Consider the following 26286-nt stretch of genomic DNA (forward strand, 5'->3'; position numbering starts at 1 on the left):
GAAAATAGAGAGTAGGCAAATTTGTAGCAGATGTTTATGGAATGGCAACATATTTTTGGTCCTTTCTAGAAAGCTTCTTTGGAATGCGGGTGTTGACATTAGCCGTGGAAAAAAACTCCAAGTTCGGAAGTTTCACCTGAGGGCTTTCACTGATGTGGAACTTGGAGGTGTTTAACCTTAGCCAGTGGTTCTCAGAGCTTGGGCCTCAGACCACTGATGACCCAGAAGCTAATCTCTTATTTACAATGTAATAACGTTTATGGTTTTGTTTCTTATGAAGTATTCATCATGTATGAAATCCCTCAACTCCTTCCCATCAAAAGCTCCACCATTCTTTCTCCTTCATTCTAGTGGGCTTTCTTTGCAATAGAAAATAAGAAGAGAATGAATGCAGTGAAAGTTCCATCAGACATTTTGCCCCTAAGTCACTGATCTAGGAAAGGAGAATGGTCTAGTGGGGAGAACATAGTATGTGGAATCAAAGTGCACAGAGTCCACAGAGCCACCTCTTACTCACTTATACCAGACAAGTCACATTCCCTTCTTGAGCCTCTGTTTCTTCAATCTTCAAAACAGCCAACAATAATATCGACTTTACAGAGTTATTGTAAAGTAATCACTTTGTGGACTGCAAAGAGTTAGTAAATATGAGCTTTTTTCCTTCTTTATAGATACTGAATGTTAGAGCTGGAAGGTACCTTTGGAAATCTTTGTCTTGAATCTCCTCATTCTATAGACAAGAAAAATGACATCAGTCATTTCCAGATCATTGCTTCTCCTAAAAAAATGCTCAGAATCTCATTTATGTCGGCAAAAAATGAAGCGATGATGATAATAACAACTAGAAGGCCAAAAGAAGTGTATTAAGGGGCAAAAATTAAACACATAAGTTAGTTCTATCTCTTGATAGAGGCAGCTGAAAAAAAACACCTGAGGCAACCAAGAGAGCCAACGTAATCTTAATTACATGAAAAGAGACATGGGGTACTGTTCAAGGAAAGTAATTATATCATTGTACTCTGTCCTGAATGGCCTGCATCTGAAGTATTATGCAAAGTTCAGAGTGCCAACATTTAGGAAGGACAAAAGCCAGAAAATGTTGAGAGGAAGGCAGCTAGAATCAGGAGGGTCTTTGAGAACTGAGGACATTTAGACTGGAGAACACAAGACCCAGAGAGGACCTGAGAACTGTCTTAACATGTTAGAAGATTGTGCTGTGATTACATTTGTTCTGTTTGGATGATAGGGCAGGACTAGGAACACTGGTTGGATGTTGAAAAGAGGCCAATACTGACTTGGGAGACTTCTAAGTAGCTAGAACCATCCAAAAGTGAAATGGACCATGTGGAGGGAGTGGATAGGTGGGTGAGTGGGTCGGTGCAGGGCAGAGAGCTTTCCCCTCACTATATGTTTTCAAACAAAACAGCAGATGACAGCTGGATGTACTGACCAGGTCTTGTTCAGTTATAGGTTTGACTACAAAGCTTCTGGGGCTCCTTCTGTTTCCAAGATTGTAGGATTCCATGATTCTCTCAATAAAAGGAACTCTAGCTTTCTAACTCTGAATCAACTAATGAATTACACCAACCTTTAGCTGCCATCTTTCTTATGTGACAGCCACTATATCCTAAGTCAGAAAGGGAAGGAGGCAGGGGAAATGAGAAGGTAAGGTTATGAATGAATGAATGATGGGAGAGATAAGTGAGGAAATTCTGATCATCTAATTGATAGGAGTACACTTTCAGAAAAGGTTATAGCAAATCAGTATTCCAAAATGACCAAACAAAATCTGTCAAAGTATAAAATTACATTATTTATTTCTAGGTTTGGGGTTAGCCCTGTGTATGCCTTAGTATCTTCTAAAATGAAATAAATGAAGACAGTTTTACAAGAGGAAAATCACACCTCCTACCCTACCCCCAATGTGGTTAGACTTGTTGTGAGTCACAATTAGAAAGAATGGCATTTCCAGGAACTCTGGTAGGAATGGGTATTTTCCCCATCCTCTTGAGCAGCTGGGGTTGCGATGTTGCTGCTGTTGCTGTCACCACCGTCCAGATGAGGCAGTAGTGAGAAGGAAGCTAATCTGGCCAGGTGTGAAAAGTCCGAAGTGGGCACATTTTGTGTGAAATACACACCTACTCTGAAACATCTCAAATATGCTTCTGGCTATCTTAGAAAGTTTGACTAATTATCATGGTTATAAATTTACACTTTTATGCTTAGATAGGAACAGAATTTCAGTATCAAAAGCAAATTAATTAATTATCCTTGCATACACTTAACTGCTTTCCTTAATCCATTCATCTCCCCCAGAAGAAGTAAATGGGAGTGAATTAGAATGGCATGCTATTTGCTCACTCAGTGACTCACTGGTCATCTTTGTCAGGCAAGCAAGTAAGCAGCTAATTCTCCGTATGACTCTCCCTCCCTAACCTCTGTCTAAAACCCACAGCCTCATCAGGGTGAAAACTTGCCATAAGGTGAAAAAATTGAAAATTATGAAAATCCCCAAAGTAGCTGCAATATCTCAGATGATTTTCCTTTCAAACTGAAGAGCAGGATAGTCTTGACCACTGTGAAAATCAATGTGGATGATGAAAAGTAAGTACCTAGCCACCTTGCAGATAGGGAGACAAGTGTGGGATGAATAGGATGAAGCGTATATATGTGTATAGAGGGTGAATTTTGGAATTACTATAATTATTAGCACTTGCTTTCCCTCCTTATCTGTCCTTCAATCTCTCTCTGGGACCCTCTAGCTACCCCACTATACTAAACCCCAAAAGAGCAAACTATCAGAAGAAGAGACTTCAAAATTCTTCCAGAGCACTCATTAGGTTCAATATAATTGAACATTTTAACTGATTGTAGAAAGTGAAGTCTGGAAAAAAGTGTAAGATCATCTAGTCCTTTCCGCCATTCCACTTGCCTTCTCTACCCTTCCTCCAGCACACACACACACACACACACACACACACACACACACACACACTCACACGCACAGCAAAGAACTACAAATTGTACTCCATCTTTCCTCTTCTTTTTGAAAGTGGTCCTATGACGTATGTGTCCTATGACACAATGATTCATGTTACTTTCTAATTCTAATCCTTCATCAGTGTTGTTTTATTTTGTTTTTTCTGATAGTCTCCGTCTTTCTCTTTTTCCATTAATTAAGCCCATTCCTCTTGTCCTGTTGCTAATGGTGGGGAAAACATCTTTTATGGTATGTGAGGACTAGGTCTATTTACACAAACCACTAACTCTTAGAATGCCAGGACTGGAAGGAACTTTAGAAGCCTTTCAAATATCTCATTTTACAGATGGGAAATCTAAGGCCCAGAGAAGGGAAATTATGTGCTCAAATTTACATAGTTAGTATAGAGAGGAAATTGTAACTAAAATTCAGGTTTCTGAAGTCTCCGTCCAGTATTCTTTTCACTACATATTAAAGTTAAACCACTGGTAATTTTGACAATGAGTTACATTTTATCAAATCACTTGGACTACTTTCAAATTAATGCATACTAGAGCAAATCTAACCAGGTTTTTGTTTGCTTGTCTGTTTGTTTGGTTTTTGTTTGTTTTGTTTTGGTTTGTTGGTTTTGTTTTGGTTTTTTTTTTTTTTGGTACAATATGTCTGTGTAGGTGGACTCAGGCTTAATCTCTCAGATGGGATAAAATATAAATCTTAATTCAACTGACTGGGGCAGATACACCCTGGCTTTAAAAGATTCTCAAAAGCACTAGAGAATGTATAAGAGGGACAAAGAGTTTATTCAGGCCATGACTACAACATCCAAGAACAGAACTATGTCTTTAAGTGAAAAAATGAGTGCTCTGGTAAACATATGATGATTTGTGAACAAAACAATAGGTTACCTATGCAAGGTTTTGTGGGATTTTTAAATGCAGCTGAGAACCTGCTCGTTTTCTCTAATGCAAGAAAATGACCCATTAACAAAAAATAGACCCAGAGAAAACACTTAAAGGATGCAACCTCTGTCTTTGTTGTCAGGAGAAATGGTTGATTGTTTCTGGCTTTGGTTTTCTTATAAGCAGTAGGGTATGGTGGGGTCCACAAGGATTCTCTTACCTGTTTTGCAGATGAGAAAGCTGAGGTCTCAGAGAGGCTGAGAGGGTCCCAGAGCTAATCAGAATCGGAGCCAGAATTTAGACCCAACCCTCCTGACTTCAAGTCTAGCTCCTTCCTCTTATGCTGTGCTCCACCTCTCACTCCACCCTCAAGTGGCGCTTATAACATTCATTCTATGTACCTTACTGGTGAGGATCAAAGGAGATAATGGATTATAGGATCAAGTCACACTAGTCCTGAATTTTACAGGTGAAGAAACTGAGATCTAGGGAAGGATAGTACCTTTTTCAAGGTCTCCTAATACCACAGAACAGAACCAGGATTCAAACCAAAGTTTCTTACTACAAAGTACAGTGCAAATTCATTCCACTCCATCCTATAGCACCGCTCCCCCACAATGTGTTTAAAGAACTTTATAAACTGCCAAGTACTACCTAAATATTGAAAATTACATCTACAATTCATCAGAATGACCAGAAAGGTATGTAATGTATATTGTGTCTGGAAATGGAAGTAACAAAAAAGACCATACAACCCTACTTACAGCACTCAATGGGATTGGATGCAGCTTGCAGAGAGACAATCCTCCCGCTGGATTCTGGGATGTGCACACGGAAAACTAGGCGCACCCGTGTATTCTTTCTCCCAATGTCTGTCTCTCCTTTCCGCAACTCAATATCTGCATTCCTAAGTTTCAGGATCCCAGCGCAGTCGATGCTGACAAAGACAAACCATGGGGCTTAGAAAACCATTTGCAACTGCTGACTGTCCTACTAAGTGTTAAAGATCAGTCATGGCTGAAACAGTTCTTAGGTTTCAATCTAAATAGTTCTACAAGCACACCAGAGAGAGAACTCCCCAGGCATCCTTAAGTTTCAGCCCTGAATTCACATTAGTATCAAAATCACAAAACAATTAAATAAAATAATGATAGGGAAAGTACTCCTCTAAGAACTTTTCTTCTGAATTTTATCATCCACACCTTGAAGTCTAAAATTTCCTGATAGGATGTAGAAAAACTGATGTAAATTCTTCACTTAATGGCTTGGAACCTTTAACCAACCTGCTTTAGCTCAATGCAACTGCACATATTATAAGCACCTACTCCACGTAGAATGCCATGCAAGGTACTGGCAAAAATACAGAAATACGAGAATCATATAATTTGAGAATTAGAGAGGTCTTCAGAGTTTGCCTATTCCATCCTGAAATTTAAAAGGACTCCTCTCTAGCATATCCTGAAAAGTGGTCCCACAGCCTCCATCTGAAGACCTCTAGCGACAGGCAGCTCAGCTCCTAAGGCACTCAATAAATTTGGACCCCATCCACTAGGAAAGCTCTGATTTTTAGAAAGTTGTTTTTCACTTTATACTGAGCCCCAAATCTGCCTCTCTACAAGTTTTATTCATTGCTCTTCATTCTATCCTCTACGGCCAAGAAGAACACAGGATCATAGAACTCGAACTGGAAGGGAACTCAGATGTTATCTAGTCCTGTTCCCCTCATTTTACACAAGAGGAAAGTAATCTTCAGTAATATACCCAAAGTCACCCAGTCATCAAAGTGTCAGAGATGGAATTTAAACACAAGTTCTCTGCCTCTAGAGCCACTAATCTTCCCATCAACCTTTCCAATCTAATCACTCATCCACATGGCAACCCTTCAAATTTCTGAAACCAGATGCAGTTCCTGCCTTCAAGGAACTTACAGTCTAGCAGAGAAAGGGTCAAGCCTCTCTCACATCATTAGTGTCATTCATTGTTCCTGAGACCTTACGTTGCTTTCATGTTGTTTTTCGGTTCCAATGGGATTTCCAGTACTTTGGTGTTGCCCACAATTTTCTCATAGCTGGTCGTGGTGACTGTTTTCCCTGTGATTCGGTGGACTTGATAGAACGCATGTGGCTTAAGTATCCTTTCATCTGCTGTCCCAATGAAGATCTGAAGGCCCAGAGGTTTGTTCTCCATGTAACCATGAAGCTATTGAAAAATCAAAACAAATGTTATTGCACCATAAAGAAACAAGACATAAGTAACCATCCCCGAAAAACAGTCAAATTGGAGAGCTAACAATGGGGGTAGGGAGAAGGAATGTAAAGGAGTATGGGTTCTAAGGCCAAAGCCTTAGATTCTATTCCTGGCTCTACTAGGGCAGCCCATCCCTGGCTCTGAACCTGGGCAGGTCATTTCTCCATAAAATAAGGGGGAATAGACTACATATCTCTTAGGTGTTTTCCAGTTCTGAAATTCTCTAATCCTATGACAATAAATGGTATTTTATTGAACCAATTTCCCATAAACAAATATAGGCTTATATATAATATATACACACATGTAAATAGTATTCATAAGCATTCATGTTCAGCTCAATCCTCTGTATACAAACAAACATGGAGGTTTACATATTTGTAGCATAAACATACAATGAAGAAGTATGTAAAAATTCTTTTGTGGGTCCATCTTAAAAAAATCAAGAAGAAACAGACTGGAAATGGATTAAAGTCAGAGTATAACTAAAATAATTTTCAAAATCCACCACTACCAGGACACTCACCACATATGAATAAGTGCCTAATATACAACCAGACAGGTAGTGGAGAATGAAAACAAAAATCTAAGTCAGACATGCATCTATCTGACATGCATAATCTATCTGCAACACATCAGTTGGAATATGCAATCTGTTCATAGTGCTAGGTAGTCAGATGGGTAAAATTTGGAGTTTTTTAAGTATTTTTTTTAAGTTGGTGCCCAAGAGAAGCAAATCTCTTCTCATCCTAGCTCCTAGAATTTTTAGGTGATTCTGACAGCAATGGAACAATGTATGCAGAAGGACAAATTCTGATGGCATGATGCTGCTTCTTCTTTCTCCCAATATCAGAAGTTTTATCCATTAATGCTCAGTAGTATTATGTGCTTAAGGAATTTAGGGCACAGTGGGGATGGGCTGGGATTCAGTGATCTCTGATCATGCTCTTTAAGCTACTTCAGAGATGTCCATATAGTTTTTAGGCTTTTCATGTGTTTTGAGAGGGTCAGGAAGGTTAGGGTGACATGGTTCTGCCCAGGATAACAAAGGATGTGGAAAAGGCAGGTGAATTCCTCAAAGAAAACAGTGGATGGAAAAATGTAAGAATGAGAGTAATCTTTCCATGAACCCCATGAGACAGAGTTGCTCTTTCATGGGAATGAAATGAATGGCTTCTAAAATGTCAATTTATTCAATTCCAAAAACTTTAGGCCCATATTATTTACAAAATCCTGTGCTGGGTTCTCATAATTCAAAAGGCAATTATTGAGTGACTCCTATTTGTCAGATACTGTGTTACATATGGGAATACAAACAAAAAAGAAACTAAATCTGCTCTTAAGAAGGTTACATTCTGTTATATATTATAGGATCATAAATTTAAAGTGGAAAGATACTTTAGCAGTCATCAATTACAGTGCCCCCCCATTTTATAGAATGTAAAACTGAAGCCCAGAGAGATTTTTCCTCCCCAGCCCCTAATATAGTGCTACAGACTTCACAAGCAACTGATAAATATTTGTTTAATTGAAACTATTGCCCAGTAGGAGGTGCTGAGAATTCAAGGACAAAAATGAAACAGTAACTGCCCTCAAAAAGCTTTTATTTTGTACATTTTACTGTGCAGTAACAGTCTCTTCTAGTACTCTGAACAGCACCCAGGGTGAGTAGGGCCATCTAACTTTGGTGAGAGATTTTTGCCCAAAAAATAACTTGATCACCCAAATATGAGGCAAATCAAAAATTAAATCAGTACCACTGAGTGAATGAGAAAGGTCTAAGATTAAATGAGAAAGATGGGCAGCATAACTGTGAAGCAGTCCCATGTGTAGTAAAGCAGAAATACTCATTAGAAGACACTGCAAGTGTTCAATAATCTTAGAATGTTAAAGCTGTAAGGGATCTGTAACCACCCTAGTGGGCAGATGAGAAAACTGTGGCCTGCAGAAAGAAAGTGACTTGACCAAGATCACATAACCAGTCAATGTCAAACATGGGATTAAAACTCAAGTCCTTTGACTCTCAGACTTCCCACTACCCTATGCTGCTTCTCCAAATCTAACCTTTAAGGCACACCTTTCTTGTCTGGCAATACCTACATGCCCAGAGTTCTACGCCTACATTAGTTCTACCTAATTATTGACAGAGAAAGCTACTTAAAAGCATCTACCAAGCCAGTTCCAGAATCCCTCCAGAGTTCTAAAAAATAATTTAGGGAGTTTCACAACAGAAGCATTCAAGTAAATAGCCCATAGTCATTTAAGATATTCTGGATATAATGGCAATAGAAGAAGAGGTTGAATAAGAAGTCCCCACTATTCAGCCTAGAGAAATGATTTCCTTGCTCTCACCCCCTCAACCTGTCCTCTCCACCAAGGTAGGAAAATTGTTCAGAACAATGGTCAGTGAGCTCATTCATTTTAAAAGAGGCCAGGGGACTTTTTAGAACTTAAGGGTTCTTAATAAGGTTGTAAATTTGTCTGGTTCTCTGAAACTCAAAGAGGGATATATTAAATCTTCAAAACTGATCCTAGAACCTAGCAAGTAGCCTGGATCTCTTGTTTGCACAGATCACATTTCACTTTGTACCATAGTTACACGCATACTTGTTCTTTCCTCTAATCCCCCAATCCCATCACCATTAGGCTGCAAGCTCCTTAAGAGTTGGGCCTGTGTATTCCCCCAGTGTCTAGAAGAGTGCATTGCCAAAAAAAAAAAAGTGGCACCAAGAAAATATCTGTTACATTGAATGATCTATGTTTCCCTGTTCCTTACTGTGGGTCAGAAATACCTCTAGAGAGATGTCTGTCATTAAGAAGCCAGGGTCATCTCCAAGCCTTAATGGAGCATTGAAGGAGGACTTAAGAGAATATTCTACATGAGAAAAGCATAAAAGAGACACAAGTAAAGAACCCTAAAAAGTCTATCTTACCAGCTTCTGAAAAGGAACCCAAAGATTGAAAAAAACCAACTAAGTTTCTGAAACCCATATTTACTTCACCACAATTTCACTCAAAATTCATCCAAATAGAAACAAAAGAAGATGCCTATTAATTGGAGAATATCTAATCAAGTTGTGGCACATGAATGTAATGGAAGAAATGACATATATGATGAATTCAGAGAAACATGAGAAGACTTATAAGAACTGATGCAGAGTGAAGTAAGCAGAACCAGAAATACAATATATACAATTACTACAATAATGGGGATGGGAATAACTATAACAACAAAACAATAAATTTTTAAAATTTTTATAATTCTATTATAAATCAAAATTTCATATAATTAAAAAATTATAATGACCAAGCTTGGCCCCAAGAAGAGATATGGAGAAGACACCTCCCTGCCCTTCTTTGTAGACATGGGTGACAATGGGTGTGAAACACTACATAGAACATTAGAATTCCTCTATATATTGGTTAGTTTTTCTGAACATTTCTCGCTATGTTTTCTTCTTTGTTATAGGGAATGACTCTCTGGGAGGAGTGTAGTGGAGGGGATAGATTGGGATGTGTAACTGATATAAAAATAAAACATCAATAAATTTTTATTTTAAAAAAACACAATAGAAAGCTCATTTGACCATTTAACCAAAGATCAAGTTCTATTTATCTTTCTGACTTAAAGACAATGAAGTCCAATCAAAGGTTTTCAAATATTTATAGAATCACAACATTTGGAAGGGACCTTAGAGGTCATGTAGTCTAACTGTTATCTCACCTAAAGTAACGATCCTGTCTACAACATCCTCCCAAAATAGCCACCTCTCATCTACTTGAAGACATCCAATAATGGGGAAACTCACTACCTTCCAAGTTAGCCTTCTTATTTTTTCACATTTCTAAGTTTTAGGGAGTGTTTTCTCTCACTGAGCTGAGATCCATCTGCTTTTTTATAAAGGCAGATCTCATATATTTGGAAACATGGATTAGAAGGGCAACAACCCAATTCTAGGTTAGACCAATGCAATTTACTTAGTTTCCATGTAACAACAAAGTTTCACAATCCAGGACAACATAGACAACAATTAGCACCATCCAGATTATGTCTGAAAGATTTTACCTACAGAACAATGAAGCACAATGTGCCTTATATTTCAGAGGAGACTTTTCTAATCAACTCAATTGTGGAAATTGGTAAAATAGTGTTCTCAATTCCATTGGATGAACTGAGACAAATCATACAAATCAAAGTGGAAAGAGTGATCCTGGGGCAGCTAGGTGTTGCAATGGACAGAGCACCAGCCCTTGAGTCAGGAAGACCTCAGTTCAAATCCAGACTCAGACACATGACACTAGCTGTGTGACCCTGGGTAAGTCACTTTACCCCAATTGCCTTGAAAAAAAAAAGAGTGATCCTGTGAGGTCATCCCAAAGGATAATCAGAGTGAAAACTGGGAAAAGCCTGTCAAGGCTATCCGAACCAACACCCTCATTTCACATATTGGGAAACCCAGAACCAAAGAGGTTAATCGGCTTGCTCAGGGACACATAGTACATAAGCATCAGAACCAGAATTTGGACTTAGGTCTTCTTATTCCAAAGCTAGGAGAATTACCTTTTTGGGGGTAGCAGGGACTTATAAGGGCTGGTCAGGAAAACAGAAACTAATCTCCTCCTAGAAGTATTGTGTGCCCTATATAAAGCTTGAAAATTGTGCTCTTTTGTGTTATGGATACTCCATTTGAGGCTTCAATGTAACATGTGATTTGACTTACCAAAAAACCAAATTCTTCTGTGCTATGGACAAAAGAATTTTCTAGCATTAAAAATTCAGGCATTTATAAAAGTCATCACATCAAGGAAAAGAGAGCATAGAGATGTTCAGGAGGAGGAATAGAGAAGCAGGATAGATTTGGAACTTCTGTGTTAAACTGGTTATATGTTAAAAAATAAAAGTGAAGTATAAAAGATTCATGATTTCATATAAAATCTTTTTCTCTTGTCCATGGAAAAGATCATGTTTTTCAAGTTTTAATAAGGAAAAATTTTAAAATATAATGAAATAAAACTAATTGTGTCCTTGTGATGGCCTAGGATGCTACTGTCCTGTCAACCCCAATACCCAGCTTTGAGCCTAGTGATAATAGCTCATACTTTTTGGTGCTTTACAGTTTAGAAAAACACTTTCTCCACAACAAACCTGTTGAGGTAGGTCTCCTTATCACTGATCACAATTGCTACCATTACCAAATGAGTCTTATTATCCTCATTTTACAGATGATGAAATTGAAGTTCCAAGAGCCATGGAACCCAAATTTCTCCTTGATTCCCCAAATTCATCATTCGTTCCACTACACACTGTGTCTCACTTCTCTGAAACAGTCACCATCAGCTAGCTATGCTTTGGATCTATCAAAACACAGTCAAACTGGTTGGGTAAGTCAGCATATAGTGGACAGGTTGCTGGGTTGAGGAGTCAGAAAGAACCAAATCTTGTTTCTGCACCTACCCGTTACATAACTGACTGTTAACTGGCTATTAACTTCTCACAGCCTCAGTTTCCTCATCTATAAAATATGGATACCTGTAGTAGCTGCCTCACAGGGATGCAGCAAGATGCAAATAAAATAAATGGATAAAAAACACTTTACAAAATTTAAAGCAATATATAAATGTTAGCTGATATTCTTTACAGCTCATTTCAGAAAATCAGAAATATGGAAGTGCTTATCTCTTTGAAAGATTGAAGTCAAGGAGGCAATTTGCTGGAAAAAGTTTTAAATTTTACTAAAATCAAATTGTACATCAGTGGATTTCCTGCCTGTCCCCCCACCACACACACACACAACAAAAATGCTAGAAACTATTTCACACAGCTCAGGATACTAAGAAGTTGATCCATTTACAACTGTAATACTTCACAGATGCAACAGGCCTGGAGATATTTCACACCAAACTTAGAATTTCTATATAGACACTAAGGATGAAGGGGTTTTTTTTGTTGTTTGATTGTTTGGCAAACATGCATGGTTCCAAAAATCCACATTTAACTTTTAATGTAAAAAATGAAATAGAGTTTATTTTAAAACACAAACCAAGAAATACAACAGGGACCACAATGATTCTCCTATCCGTGTTCTAAGAAAGACACAGAGGGCAATGAAATAAGTATTCATTGGAGAGGCATCAAATTATAACCTAACACAATAACCTAGTGAGAAAACAAAAAATGATAACATAGCACCTTTCACAGGTTGAATTTTGATAGAAGGTAGTGTCATGTAATGAAAATAATATGTATTATATTTGGGATTGGAAGACCCAAGTTCAAATTCTGACTCCAATACCTGTTAGCTGTATGGTCTTAAATAAATCACTTTACATCTCGAAGTCTCAGTTTCCTCAGCTACATAATGAGAATACTAACATTTGTACTACCTGCTTTTAATAAGGTCTATTATAAGGAAAATAGTTTATAAACCCTAAAGCTCTACAGAAATGTTTTTGAGTTAGCATTAAAGGACTCATGCATAAGTATCCATCGTTCCCTACAGTGACTCATACTAGTCTCTAAAAGTGCTACAACTAAGCTTGTGCACCCTCTGTCAAGATCTTAAGTTTTTCAATGACTTTTACCCTAAGAGGATGGGTGTTCCTTCACTGGTTAACCACACACAAATAACAGAATGTGGACAGCCCTCACCCTAATAAAACTGCCTACTGTTGGGATGCATCATCAGAAGGCTGGTATGATCTGAACAGGTACATCTACATTTTGAGAATCTCCAGAAAGGCAGCAGCCTGATAATCAATTTGGAAGTAAGGATTGTTTCTTGGTCTTTGCAGCACCTAGCACAGTACATGGCACAGAGGAAGTATTTGATAACTGCTTGTTTATTTAATGACAGCACAAAAAAGCACTGAATTTAGAGGCAGAGAACCCGAGGCCCTATCCAGCTCTGTTCAGTCTCTTAATTACAAAATGTTTGACAAATTCGATTAACCTTTCTGAGCCTCAGTTTTCCTCATCTATAAAATGAAGGATGATCTCTAAGGTCTTAAGGTCCCAGATCTTAATCCTATGTTCTATGTGTATCCTAAGGTCCCATGCTCCATTGCAGGGTATCATTTTATTGGAAACTGGACTTAGCAATTATCTAGTAAGGCATGTTTTAAAAATAAGCCATCTTATTTTCCATTAAAGATGGAAATCTCCTTTTCTCTAAGAGTCTTGAGGGCCCTTTCAAAGGAAAAAAAATAAAAGGCACATAGATGTATGTAAAACTTCTCCACCTATCCTCCTGCAGGAAAGACAAAAATGGAGAAGTCTCAATTACCACCCACTATATCCTCTACATCGAACATCAAAGGCGTGTTGTCATCAGCAGATGACTAAGCAGTCAACAATGGTATCATGCAATGTAGTTCAGGGTTTGGTGTATGTAGCAAAAGGATAAGCCTTTCTCCTGAAGAGTTCAAAGATGTCACGAGCATGACTTCCTGGGGAGATCTGAACCCTACAGTTTGAAGCAATTGCCATTATTCCGAATCACAGTGTCCTTTCTCCATGACAAAAAGCCGCTCCCCCTGACACTTTGGCCCCCTTTCAATTTAGATAATTACACTCTGCCTCCCTGAATTCCCCCTGCAGTTTCAATTGTATAAAGTTTTCTCAGACTTCCTGTTCTAAATGGTTGGGTCTCGGGTGGCTATGCCCTTTTTACTCAGCTGCCCTGTTCCATGCAGAGGTGACCACATTTCCAAAGTACCCATAAAAAAAACACCTTACTCAAATGCTTGCTTGATTAAGCACCTCAATATCCCACCAGTTGGACAATTCTACATCCATGCATGTTTTTGTCATTATGGAGGTACATAAGCTCATTGATAGAACAAATTTTTTAAGGCACATTGTGAATCACAAAATGGGAACAGAAGCTCAGAACTTAAATAGCCTTCTCTCTCTCTCTCTCTCTCTCTCTCTCTCTCTCTCTCTCTCTCTCTCTCTCTCTCTCTCAATATTCTAAATTAAGAGTCAAGTCATTCTATATTTCTCACATCACTGGAAATTAAAAACAGACATATCTACCGCATAGTTACCGAGCAAGCTGAAGGGAGACTTTATGGCCTGAAACATGCTAAATTTGTTTTCAATTACCATATCCACATTTGAAACCCTAAGGAAGCCATAGAAAACAGCCCAGAGAGATCAGAGAGGAGAACATTAGGGTGATCGAATTCAGGGCCAAATTCTGCATCCCTGACCCCACCTCCTTTCCTTCATTCATCAGGGGGTACCTTTGTAAAGAGAAACTGGTTAATTCACCCCCCTCAGACAGGGATCTAATACCTTAGCTGTCCTCTACATCCATCCTAAGGACAAACTGCCCCTATACCCAGCCAAAACCTCAAACTTCTGATCTACTATTAAATGTTGATATTCATATTCAGCAAACAAGCTCTTAGGGCCAAGGAATTAAAAAATCATGTTTTAAGTTAATTTAGAGTTACTGAAACAAAATAGCTAAGCCTCCCCTACAGACTACCTTTTGACAAAAGGCCTTGTTAAATGGAGAAAAGTGTTCTTGGTATCTTCACTTTCACCCATACCTGGGTCACTTTTTAGAAATCGTTTTTAATTATTCTGAGATCTACAGGAGGCCAGAGCCTGATCAGCAGTAAGTAGTAAGGGCTCTAGACTCAGGAGGGGAAATGTATTTTCATGAATAATATATCTCTATTTAACTTGTAGAATTAGAGAAAAAGCAAAAGTGCAGGTAAAGCAACAGGTAAAACCCAAAATTAATCAATGAAATTTGCACCTAGAAAAATGACACTTTATTGGAGAATCTCAATTGTGGATAATGAGAATGACAAGTCTGCAGTTCAAAAAATTAGTCACTCCAATAAAAGGGATAGTGGAGATGTGGCTTTGGACCTTTGGACTTGGAGGTTATAAGACATGAGTTCAAATCTTGCCTCAGACACTTACTAACTGTGTGACCCTGGATAAACCACTTAACCTCTCTCAGGCTCAGTTTCCTCAGCATGGGAATCCCAATTGCACATACCTCATAGTGTTGCCGTGAGGAACATATAAGACAATGTATAGGAAGTTTTGCAAACCTTAAATCACTATGTAAATATTAGCTGTAATTAGGAGGGAATTCACCTGACTGATGACCAGGATTTTAGAGGATTTTGTAGATTGAAAGCATAGCAGCCAAAAACACTAATGTAGGTTGCATTAGTAAAAAATGAAGACAACTGAGGTGGGGGGAGGTTCAGAGTCTTGCTCTACACTGCCCTACTCAGATCACATCTGTAATATTGGGTACCACATTTTAGGAAGGCCATTGACGAGCTAGAACATGTCCAGAAAACTGACAAGGATGGTGAGAAAACCAGGCCATGTGAAGATCAGTTGAAGAAATTGGTGGTGTTTAGCAGAGGAAAAGAAAGCATAGGGCAGGAGATTATAATTATCTTAACATATCTAAAAGACTGGCAAGTGAAAGGGGGATTATACTTGTTCTGCTTGGCCTCAATAGGAATAACAGCTTTCAGCATGAAATAATGAGAAATTTCCAGACAGTCCAAGCTGCCCAAAAAAAAGGACTGCCTTGGGAGGTAATATTTTCCCCATCACTGGAGGTGTTAAGATGGAGATTAGCTAGACAAACACCCATGGGAACGTTGTAGAAGGGATTCTTGGTCAGATAGCAATGGTACTAGATAACCTCTAAGGTCCCTTCCAATTATAAAATTCAGTGAGCCTATAAACTACAGCATTGGTTCCCTAGGCTTTTTTTAACTTTATTTTTAATTTATGGGATAAAACAAGCATTTCTATAATATAGTATAATAAAATAAAAGATTACATATGAAACTGAAAATCTATTATGTACAACTTGCTATTCTATTTACATATATAACAAATTTTATTATATATATATATATATATATATAATTTATATATAATAAATTCATTTTTTCCACAGTCTGAACAATGTCAAACTTGAGTACCTGAGAAAAGAGACTGTTCATATCTGGAATAATACAAACATTAGAACCAAAATTCACAACTCTAAAGTGCTTTAAGGTTTACACTCTGGAAGACAGAATGTTTCAAATATTATTATCTCCTACTTTTTTTTTTAACAGATAAGGAAACTGATGCTCAGAGTGTAGTGACTTGCCATGCCCACACAGCAAGCATCAGAGCTGAATATAAAACCATGTTTCGTGATTCTAAGTTAAGAGCTTTTTCACAATGTCTCCTGGCAGTATGATATATACAGTGGAAAGAGGTTTGGATTTGGAGTCAGAGGGCATGTATTTGAATCCTGATTCATCCACTTATTACTTGTGTGACCTTGGACAAGTGACCTTTAACTTTCTGGGCCTCAGCTCCTTCAACTATAAAATAAAGAGGTTGGATTACATGATCTTTAAAGTCCCTTCCAATTCTAAGTCTATGATCCTATGAATGAAAGGAAAGATGCCAATTTGGAAGTGTGGCTTAATTTAATAAAAGCAGTAGCCTATATTTAACCTGCATGGAATTTTCAATTTATTCCTTGATAATGGGAGAGTTTTATGGGCTCTTGTCTCACTGTGAAAAGCATATTACAAAATATAAAATTATAAACTAGCAGAGATGTAAAGGACAGGGAAATGAAGATATAAAAGGTCAATTTTTCCATCATGTCTCCTTTCCAGTACTATTCAAGGGACAGATGTATAATCATAGCATGTCAGCATGAGGAAGTGCTTAGAGAACATCTAATCCAACCTTTTCATTCTTAGAGAAGCAAACTGATTCCCAGAAAGGTTAAGTGTCTTGCCCAACTTCACACAGGAAATTAATAGCAAACCTCGGACTAGAACTCATGTCTAAGGACTCTTAGACTATTTCTGCCATACCAGACTACTGGGAAAGAGTGACAAGAAAAATTACTTAATAGTTGCACATAAAAGTAAAGGAATAATTTCCAGGTTATATGAGCAACAACACAGAGGGCTAGACATTTTCTCTGATCCCCACCACCTCTCACATCTCTCCGAAACAGAAATTATGTACCAACAATAAAGCAACTTCAACTGTCTTCATCACCTAGGGTACCCAGAATCCAAAAGAAGGTAAAAAACCCCCACAAAACAAAAACCCATCATCTGATGCTCACTGACCCTGAGCTCATTCAACACCCCTCTCTTACCTCCCATTCTAGTAGCAGCAAGGCTATACTAGCAGACCCAAAGACCTAATACAGGCTTACAACAAAACCTAGCCCCACACTTCAGTCCTGCTCCCTCTTTTAAATGCCAATGAGACATTGGTTCCAGGATGCAGAAATGTGCCCAGGTGGTAACAGCCAGCCAGCAATTTCACAGCCCTTTAGGAGCAAAAGCTTCCAAGGACCACAATGTCATAGTACCAGTGCTTCAAAGCTGTATAAACTGCCAATACTGGGGGAGACAACTCTGTAGCAACAGCACCATAAATTTCTGAACTGCTAGTGCCAGGGCAGATAACCCCACAGCACAATACAGTAGCTCTATGAACTGTGGGTACCCACCCAGAGAACCAGGGAACAGAAAGATGGGACAGGATGCTAGGGCAAGAAAGGACAAGATACCATCTGTGTGTATATAGATACGACATACTGTACAACACTACACCAAGTTTGAGGGAAAGAGCATAGCATCCAGCTGGGGCCAGTTCTGACCACTCAAAAGTCACTTGCGCCAGAGACCTAGACTGATAAACTGTGAATGGCCCAGTGTGGGAGGAGTTTGAGATGCTTTGAGATCAAGCCCCCAAGGAAACCACCCTCAGAAGAGAGTCAGAAAGTGAATAGGAGCAAATGGAGGGGGGGAAGACCAAAATGACCAAAGATCTCAGGAAGAAGACAGGTCAAAGATCTTGCACATGAACAGATAAATCAACAAGGAAAATATTAACAACAAAAAGAAATATGACCTTCAGATCTAGTAAACAAGTTCAGGCACCTATAAATAAATATGACAGAACAAAAGAAAATGATTCAACACTTAATGAGACAGAGGACCCTATGGAATGTGAAGAGAAGGTGGAACCACACAACATACTCTTCTGAATGATCCAAAAGAGAAATGAGAATTATAAGAGCTCATTTATTGCCTATACAGCAAAGAGAGTGGGCAGAATAGAAAACCTGGAATCTTTAATGGCAAGTCTTACCAAAGAAAACAAAGAGAGAACTACTGATTAAGAATGCAAATATATAGAAGTAAATAACAATGTAGAAAAAGAAAAGCCCCCAAAAAAACTTTAAAAGAAAATGTGCTCACTATGTAAGGCAAAACATAATGATCTCAAAAACAGGATGCGAGAGACAACCTCAGGATCATAGGTCTGCCAGAAGAACATGACAAGACAAAAAAACTTAACACCATAATGTGGGAAATAATAGAAGAGAACTGCTCAGAACTTCAGAAAGTAAAGTTTGAATTGAAAGAATTCACAGATTGCCTCTAGAAAAAACTCAGAGCTACAAAATCTAAGATACATAGTGATTAAATTCAACAATTTAATTCAGAAACAAGTTCTGCAAATGATTAGAAGATCTTCAAATGCAAAGGAAAGGAAATTTGAATAATGCAAGACTATTCTGCACCCTCAGAAAATGTAGGAAGAATGAAATAATGTGTTCTGAGGAGCAGAGATTAGGATTCAGCCCAGGGTGACCTGCCTTGCAAATGTGATCTTAACCATACATGAAAAAAGATGGATATTCAATAATAAAGAGGCATTTGAAACATTTTTAGAAAGAAAATCAAAAATGAAGAGATTATTTGCCTCTCTAACACCCCAAACAGAAAAAAAAATGTAGGAATGAAGAAATACAGCAGCCAAGGACAGCAACAGCAACAGAGGGACAATAGAGAGATCAGTAAATGCACACAAGGAATCGGTGGTGAAGACAGAAGTCTGTAGGATGTAAAAGTGAAAAGGTGGGTATGGGACATTATGCACAAAACCTGGGGACACCCTGACTACAGGCAAATCAGTGCTTTTTTTGTGGACTACATTACAACATGGAAAGGTACATAAAGGAGGGAGGAAGGGAGGAGGAGAAAAAAGAGGAATGTGCCATATGCTGGAGTTAAATTAAGGACTAGCAATGAGGGAAAGAGATCCTTGTGGTATCAAAAAGAGAAGAGCCTAAAGGGAATGGGTGAGGAGGAGGGGGAGAGAAATAAAAAAGGTGGGGAGAGAAGAGTTTGCTTTGGAGGGGGTTCCACTTATCAATGCTCTTATGTGAAGAGAGATGGTCCATAAAAGGAGATGGAGACTTTGTGCTGAATGTGGCCTGGGAGATTTGGTGCTTGAAAAGTCTAATCATCTACTCCTAGCACCTGGGAAAGTGGGAAAGCATGGACCCAAGAAGGAGTTTTTGCTGTATATGGGAGTTGGTTTGGGAAAGGTAACCAGAGACAGCATACAGATCAGTGGTGGACTGCATAATCTAGGAAGTGGTGGAGGAAAGGCTCTACCATGGGTCAGCAATCTCTTTGACACCTACAAGAATTGGAATTGTTCTGGGAGTAAAGCACACAGGAAAAGGGGAATCTATGGGCAAATCCTACAAGGCAATCACAGAAAGCACCCAGAGGGGATAGCCTAGAATGGATACCTTAGAAACTTTGATTGCATGAAGAATACAGAAAAAAAAGAGAGAGCAGATAATTATAGGGGTCAAGAATCAGAAAGGGAAGGAAAATGAAGAGAGTGAGAGAAATGCTTTTTGGAAAGACACAAAAATAAAATGAAATTTTTAAAACTAATGAACAGGATTAGTTGAAAGGGAAGAGAGGAAGGAAGAACGTACTTGACTAAAGAAAAAAATGGAGGAAGAATTATATTACCAAATAAAGGCAGAAGAGAAAAAGGAATCAATAAGCAAAGCCCCAAAAGGAAAGGAGTAACAAGTGAAAGGAAGAGATCAGGGTTGAGGAGGAAAGAGACAGTGGGAAGAGCTACCTCAAAAAGGGATTAAGATAAATCAAGTAAAGAAACATAGCATTGCATTTACAACAGAAGAGAGGGAATGATAACTTGGGGACAAACACAATATTAGAGATAGATGAAAGAAAATATAAACCTAACTCTCATAACTTTAAATGTGAATGGATTAAACAATCCAATAAAAAGAAAATGTGCGACAAATTGGATAAGAAAACAAAATCCTACAAGCTGTTGCTTAAGAGAAACACATTCAAAAAATAAAAACATGCATAAAATAAAACTGAGGGGATGGGAAAAAATTGACTACACATCAAGTAAATTTTTAAAAAAACAGGAGTTGCAATCACGCTGTCTGACCAAACAAAAATAAACTTCCAAAAAGGAAAACTGAATAAACAAACTAATTCTATGATACTAAAATGAATCATGGAAAACAAACCGATACCAACAATAAACTTATATGTTCCAAATACCTTAGCATCCAAATTCTTAAAGAAAACATTATCTGAGCTACGAGAAGACATATACAGTAGCTCAATGGTGACAGTAGACTTCAATATTCCTCTCTCAGTTTTGTATATGTCTACCAGAAAGATAAACAAAAGGGAAATTATAGAAGTGAAAAAATTTCTGGAGAAACTAGTTAAAAATCTTACGGTGTCTTCTAAATGGGACAGCCAAAGAATATATCTATTTCTCAACACCACATGGAACTTTTACAAAAACTGATCATGCACAGGGGTACTGAGATATTGTACATACACATATAAAGAGTGTATATATGTATATATGTGTATATATAAATACATACATTATATATATGCAGAAATATTTCACACATCCTTACAGATATTAACATAAAAAAATAACAATTGGTTCATGGACTGCAAACAAAAGATATAGACTCAAATGAAGACTTAATAATGAAATGCTAAATAATGAGTGGATGAAAGAACAAATCATAGAAAAAATAATAACTATGTAAAATAAAATTATAATAATAAAGCAACATACATAAATTTCTGGGATGCATCTAAAGCCATTCTCAAGAGGAAAAACATGTCTTTATAAGTATACATCAACAAAATGGAAAAAATAGGGATTAACGAACTGGATTTACATTTTTTAAATTAGAAAACCAACAAAGAAACAAATCTAAAATAAGCACAAAAGAGGATTTATTAAAAATTAGAGGGGAAATAGATAAATTGGAAACAAAAAGTAGAAATTATAAATCTAAAAGCTGGCTCTTTGAAAAGACTAATAAAATTGATTAAACCCTTAGCTAATTTATTAAAAAGAAAAGAGCAGAAAATCATATCAATAAAATAGCAAACGAGCAAGGTGAAATCGGAGCAAACCAGAAGAAATAAAAAGAATAATCAGAACATATTATGCACAGCTATAAGCTCACAAAACTGAGAACACAAAAGAAATAGAGGAAAACCTTTAAAAATATGACTCAAATTATTAGAAGACCAGATAAAGATTTTAAGCAACCTAATCTTGGAAAGGGAAATAGATCTAGTAGTAAGGGAACTACCAAAGGAAAATAAAATTCCTTGTCCTGATGAATTCACAGGAAAAGTCTAACAAACTTTTAAAGAATAGTTAGTAATTATACTTCAAAAACTATTCTCAAAAAATGAGAAAAAAACACAGTATCAGAATCCTTATATGAGACAAATATAGTCCTAATACCTAAACTAAGAAAAACAAAATATAGAAGGAAAACTACAGGCCTATATCATTAATGAACAATGACTTAACATTTTTAATAAAATTCTGTCAAAAAGACTAAAGCAATTTATGCAAAAAAAAATGTTCATTATGATGAAGAGGTATTTACTCTAGGAATGGAAGGATGATTCAACAGTAGAAAAACAATTAATGCAATTAGTTACATTAAAAACCAAAACATCCAAAACCACATGGTCATGTCAGTAGTTGCAGAAAAAGTCCTTTGACAAAATAAACACTCTTTTATGCAAAAAATCCTACAAAGTACAGGCACAGAGGGACCTTTTTTTACTATCATAAAAAGCATGCAAAACAAAAGCAATCAAATGCCAATGAAAATACACTAGAACATTTTCCAATAATTATGAAGAGTTAAGCAAGGATTCCCACTCTCCCCCTTATTATTTGATATAATACTGGAAATGCTAGCAACAGCAATGACAAAAGACAGAAATCAGAGGCATAAAGATAGGTAAAGAGGGGATGAAACTATTCTTGTTTACTGATGATATGGTGGTTTACTTGGAAAATTCTAGAGAATCTGCAAAGATTGAGGTAATTAATCACTTCAGCAAAGTTGCAGGATACAAAATAAATCCTCAAAAAATCAACAGCATCTCAATATAATGATAACAAAATGCAAGAAGCAACAAGAGGAAGGGAGATACCATTCCGAAGAACTACAAAATGCATTAAATGAAGATTGACCTACCAAAGCACACAAAACTCTTGTATAAATTTAATTATAAACTGCTCCTCAGTGAGATAAAAAATAACCCAAATGACTAGAGGAATATTTAGTGCTCATAGCTACACCATGTCAACAGAATAAAAGTGACCATACTACCAAAATTATTTACACATTTAATGCAAAACCAATCAAATTACTAAGCAGGTACTTTATAGAACCTGATAAAATACAAACAAAATTCATTTGGAAAAAACCTATATATGTATTCTATGAAGGGAAATGATGAAAAGAAGCAGGGATGAAGGAACAATAACATTTCCAGACCTTACCATATCATAAAGCAACAGTCATCAAAAATCATCTGGTTCTTGTTGAAAGATATATATGTGGAGAGAGATCAATGGAAGAGACTAGACAAGAAAAAATCAAAATCAACAGAATTCAGTAATTCAGTGTTTGATAAAGTGGAAAACATATATGACCAGGGGAAAAAGACTCCTTGTTTGATTTTTTAAACTGCTGGGAAAACTGGAAAACAGTCTAGAAGAAGTTAAGCTTGAACTAACACCTTATACCACATCCCACAATATATTCTAAATGAATATGCGATGTTAATATTAAAGATCATATTATTAAAAATTAGTAGAAAGACAGATTTTCTACCTCTCACAGCTATAGGTAAATGTATTCTTAACCAAACAAGAGACAGAGGCAATTATAAAATGTAAAATAGATAACTTTGATTACTTGAAATTGAAAAGTTTCTGCACCGACAAAATTATTGCACCTAGAATAAGAAGCAAAATGGTCAAGTGTGTGTGGAGGGGAATCTTTGTGTCAAACTCTCTGAGAAGTGTTTGTTAATAAAGCTATTTTTGTGATACCTAAGAACTGGAAACAAACTAGATGACCATCAAATAAAGAATGGCTAAGCAAATTGTGATAGATGAATGTAATGGAATATTATTGTACTGTAAAAAAATGATGTGTATGTTGAATACGACATAGAAAGATCTGTATGAACTGATGCAGAATGAGTAAGTAAAGTTAGAAAACGATATACACATAACTATAACTATGTAAGTGGAAAGAATGACACATCAAAAGTAAATGTAACAAAATCACAAAGACCAAAACTTAAAAAGAGAAATATGAGAGGACACCCCTAACTTACCCCTTCATGGAAGTGGGAGGTCCACAAGTGTTACACACTGTATATGCTTTTGAACTTTTTCAAAATATTGATTAGTGTGCTGATTTTTTTCCTCTCTAAAAGTGTTATTTGTTATATGGGATTGTTTCCCTGGGAGGAGGAGAGGAAGAAATAGTTGAGATAACTATGATGATGTAAGAAACAGAAGATATCAATCAAAACTTAAAAAAAAGTAAAGGATAAAGAAAGAAAAGGAAACAGGCAAAATGCTCCTGAAAATAATTATGTGGAACTCTAGATAAAGCACGCACACCTAGGCCAACTTAGATGAGAGGTGAGGGCAAGTCAATGCAATTAACAGTCATTCAAGGGAAAGAAATTTAAGGAAGTTGTTAGATCTGTTTATAGCATCATAAATCTAGAGAGGGATTCCCCTCATCTTTACTTTGTCTAAAAGGTTTTTTTAAAGGATAATACTAGAAAACAGAGTGGGAAGAAAGAAGGATTTATGAAATCTAAGATAGCTAAAAGAGCTATCTAGTGTATATAAGGTAAGCTATTCACAATCGAATTCCCCCAACTCCATACTGATCTATCTGGATTAATACCAAGAACTTTGAGTCACTTTTGCCACAAGGGGAAAGAGAAGCCAGACATGATGTGTACCTTTCCATTCCACACTATTTTGGGATTTTAAGATCCTATTTCTTTCATTTGAATGGGTGAGTTTTGGAGGATTTTTTTTTAAACATAATTCTTATAATATGAGAGCAGCCAGACGGGCTTTGGTCTGTGACCTGGGGAAAATGCGAGGTAGTTTGGCAGGTAAACAAATAACATCATTCAGAAAACAAGGAGGCTGTTCTTCTTCACTGCCACAGCAGGGACTGGCTTCTATAAACAAAATGGAAATGTGTGGCATGATCAAAATCATTGACTCACCTCCTTATAGACTAAGTTCCTTCATTCATTCATTTATTTTTTCATTCATTCAGCTCAGTGTCTTCCTCAGCTATCTCTGCATAATATGTCTCTCCCTATGTGCACAAATAAATGCACCCATCCATGAGATGTATATGTGGCTTTCCTCACATTCACTCTCCTGAGGTTACATTGATCACACTACTTATTTACAAGGAGAAGATAAAATAGGAGGGAAAAAATTCAAAATTTAAGGGGAAAAATCTTTTGCCACCAAGAACCTACACTCATGCATAGTTACTGCCAAAGTGAAGATATATACATAGATCACTACTCTATTTTTTAAAATAGTAACTGCATTTTACAGTGTTTTCAACTTTCTCTCGGAACATGTTCCCATCTGTTATTTTTTAAGTACCTGCCTCTGGAGTCAAGAGGAGAAACATTAACACCTCCATTTTACAGATGAGGAAATGAAGGAGTCCTGACTGCTCTGTTGGAGAAGAACCATTTCTTTCAAAAGAGAAATCATAAGATAGTGAGGCACACAGAAGATTCCCTGGTAATTTTGCAGAGGAAAGTGATGATGCTTAGCTTCTTCCAAAGTCCTGTCGCTGGAGCTGTGGCACAGTACCTATTTGGGCCATACAACATGATATAGTCTTGTATGCTATGCTTTTAAGGGGCTAAGCTTCGCCTGGAGATGGCTGCATTTCCCTGAGAAGTAAAAGAGGAACATAGTGTCCAGTGTTAGGAGGTGACAGCCCTGCTATACTGCGCCCTGGGCAAACCACATCTGCAGGGCTGTGTTTAGTTCTGAATGCATTTTAGAAAGTAAATTGAGAGCCTCCAAAAGAAGGCGAACAAGATAATGATGAGCCTTAAGTCTATGCTATGGTTAAAGGAACTAGCATTTTTAGCCTGGAGAAGTCTTAGGAGGGGCTGGATAGATGTCCTGTAGTATCTGAAGGGCTTTCATGGAAAAGGAATTAGGCTTATTCTGCTTAGTCTCAGAGGGGAGAATTAGAATCAAAAATTGGTAGATTTAGACTTGAGGTAAAGAAAGCCATGCTACAAAAGAGAGGATCCCCAAAGTGGAATAGACTGCCTTGGGAGGTAGTGAGCTTCTGTCGCTAGAGGTAATTGAGCAAAGATCATCCATTTTGGAGGCATGTTATAGAGGTGACTCTTGGTCAGGTACTGGTTGGGCTTAACAGTTTTTGTGGTCCCTTCCAATCCTGAGATGCTGTGACTTTAGAAGAATACTCACTCAATTGTACCTATAGAGTCTAGCCCTAATTTAAGGGTTGCCATACACAAAAATTTGGATTTATTTTTAAAAAGAGATTTGATTAAATTCTTTGCTTTACAAAAGGATTATGTCATGATTCCTTCATATGGCATGCCCCATTGGTGCATTTGGAATGCAATTATATTTACAAAATGCTCATTTAAACCAAGCTTTAAAAATACTGTTATTGGGCAAGTTACTTCACATCTCTGGGTCTCAGTTTCCTCCTAGAGGCAGCTAGATGGCACAGTAGTCGACAGAGAGCTGAGCCTGGAGTCAGGAAGACTTGACCCTCAAATACTTACTAGCTACATGAGCCTGGGCAAGTCGTTTAAGCACTCTACCTCAGTTTCCTTAACTATAAAATAGAGATAATAATAGCACCTATCTATCAGAGTTGTTGTGCA

The 26286-nt window shown here is 37.3% G+C and overlaps 1 protein-coding gene across 10 annotated transcripts in view; it reads right to left on the minus strand.

Annotated features, from left to right (window-relative positions):
- Positions 1-26286, minus strand: part of NFATC2 (nuclear factor of activated T cells 2) — a 273083-nt gene that overhangs the window by 184346 nt on the left and 62451 nt on the right. For all 10 annotated transcript variants that reach the window (XM_078149874.1, XM_020984231.2, XM_020984232.2 and 7 more), the window contains exons 4-5: positions 5876-6078; positions 4644-4816 (exon numbers count right to left, since the gene is read on the minus strand). In XM_078149874.1, coding sequence (XP_078006000.1) covers positions 4644-4816; positions 5876-6078 — 376 coding nt within the window. The remainder of the gene's footprint in view (positions 1-4643; positions 4817-5875; positions 6079-26286) is intronic.

The sequence above is a fragment of the Phascolarctos cinereus genome, unplaced genomic scaffold (assembly GCF_003287225.1).
Source record: "Phascolarctos cinereus isolate Bilbo 61053 unplaced genomic scaffold, phaCin_HiC Scaffold_2;HRSCAF=192, whole genome shotgun sequence".
In the NCBI taxonomy this organism is placed as follows: Eukaryota; Metazoa; Chordata; class Mammalia; order Diprotodontia; family Phascolarctidae; genus Phascolarctos; species Phascolarctos cinereus.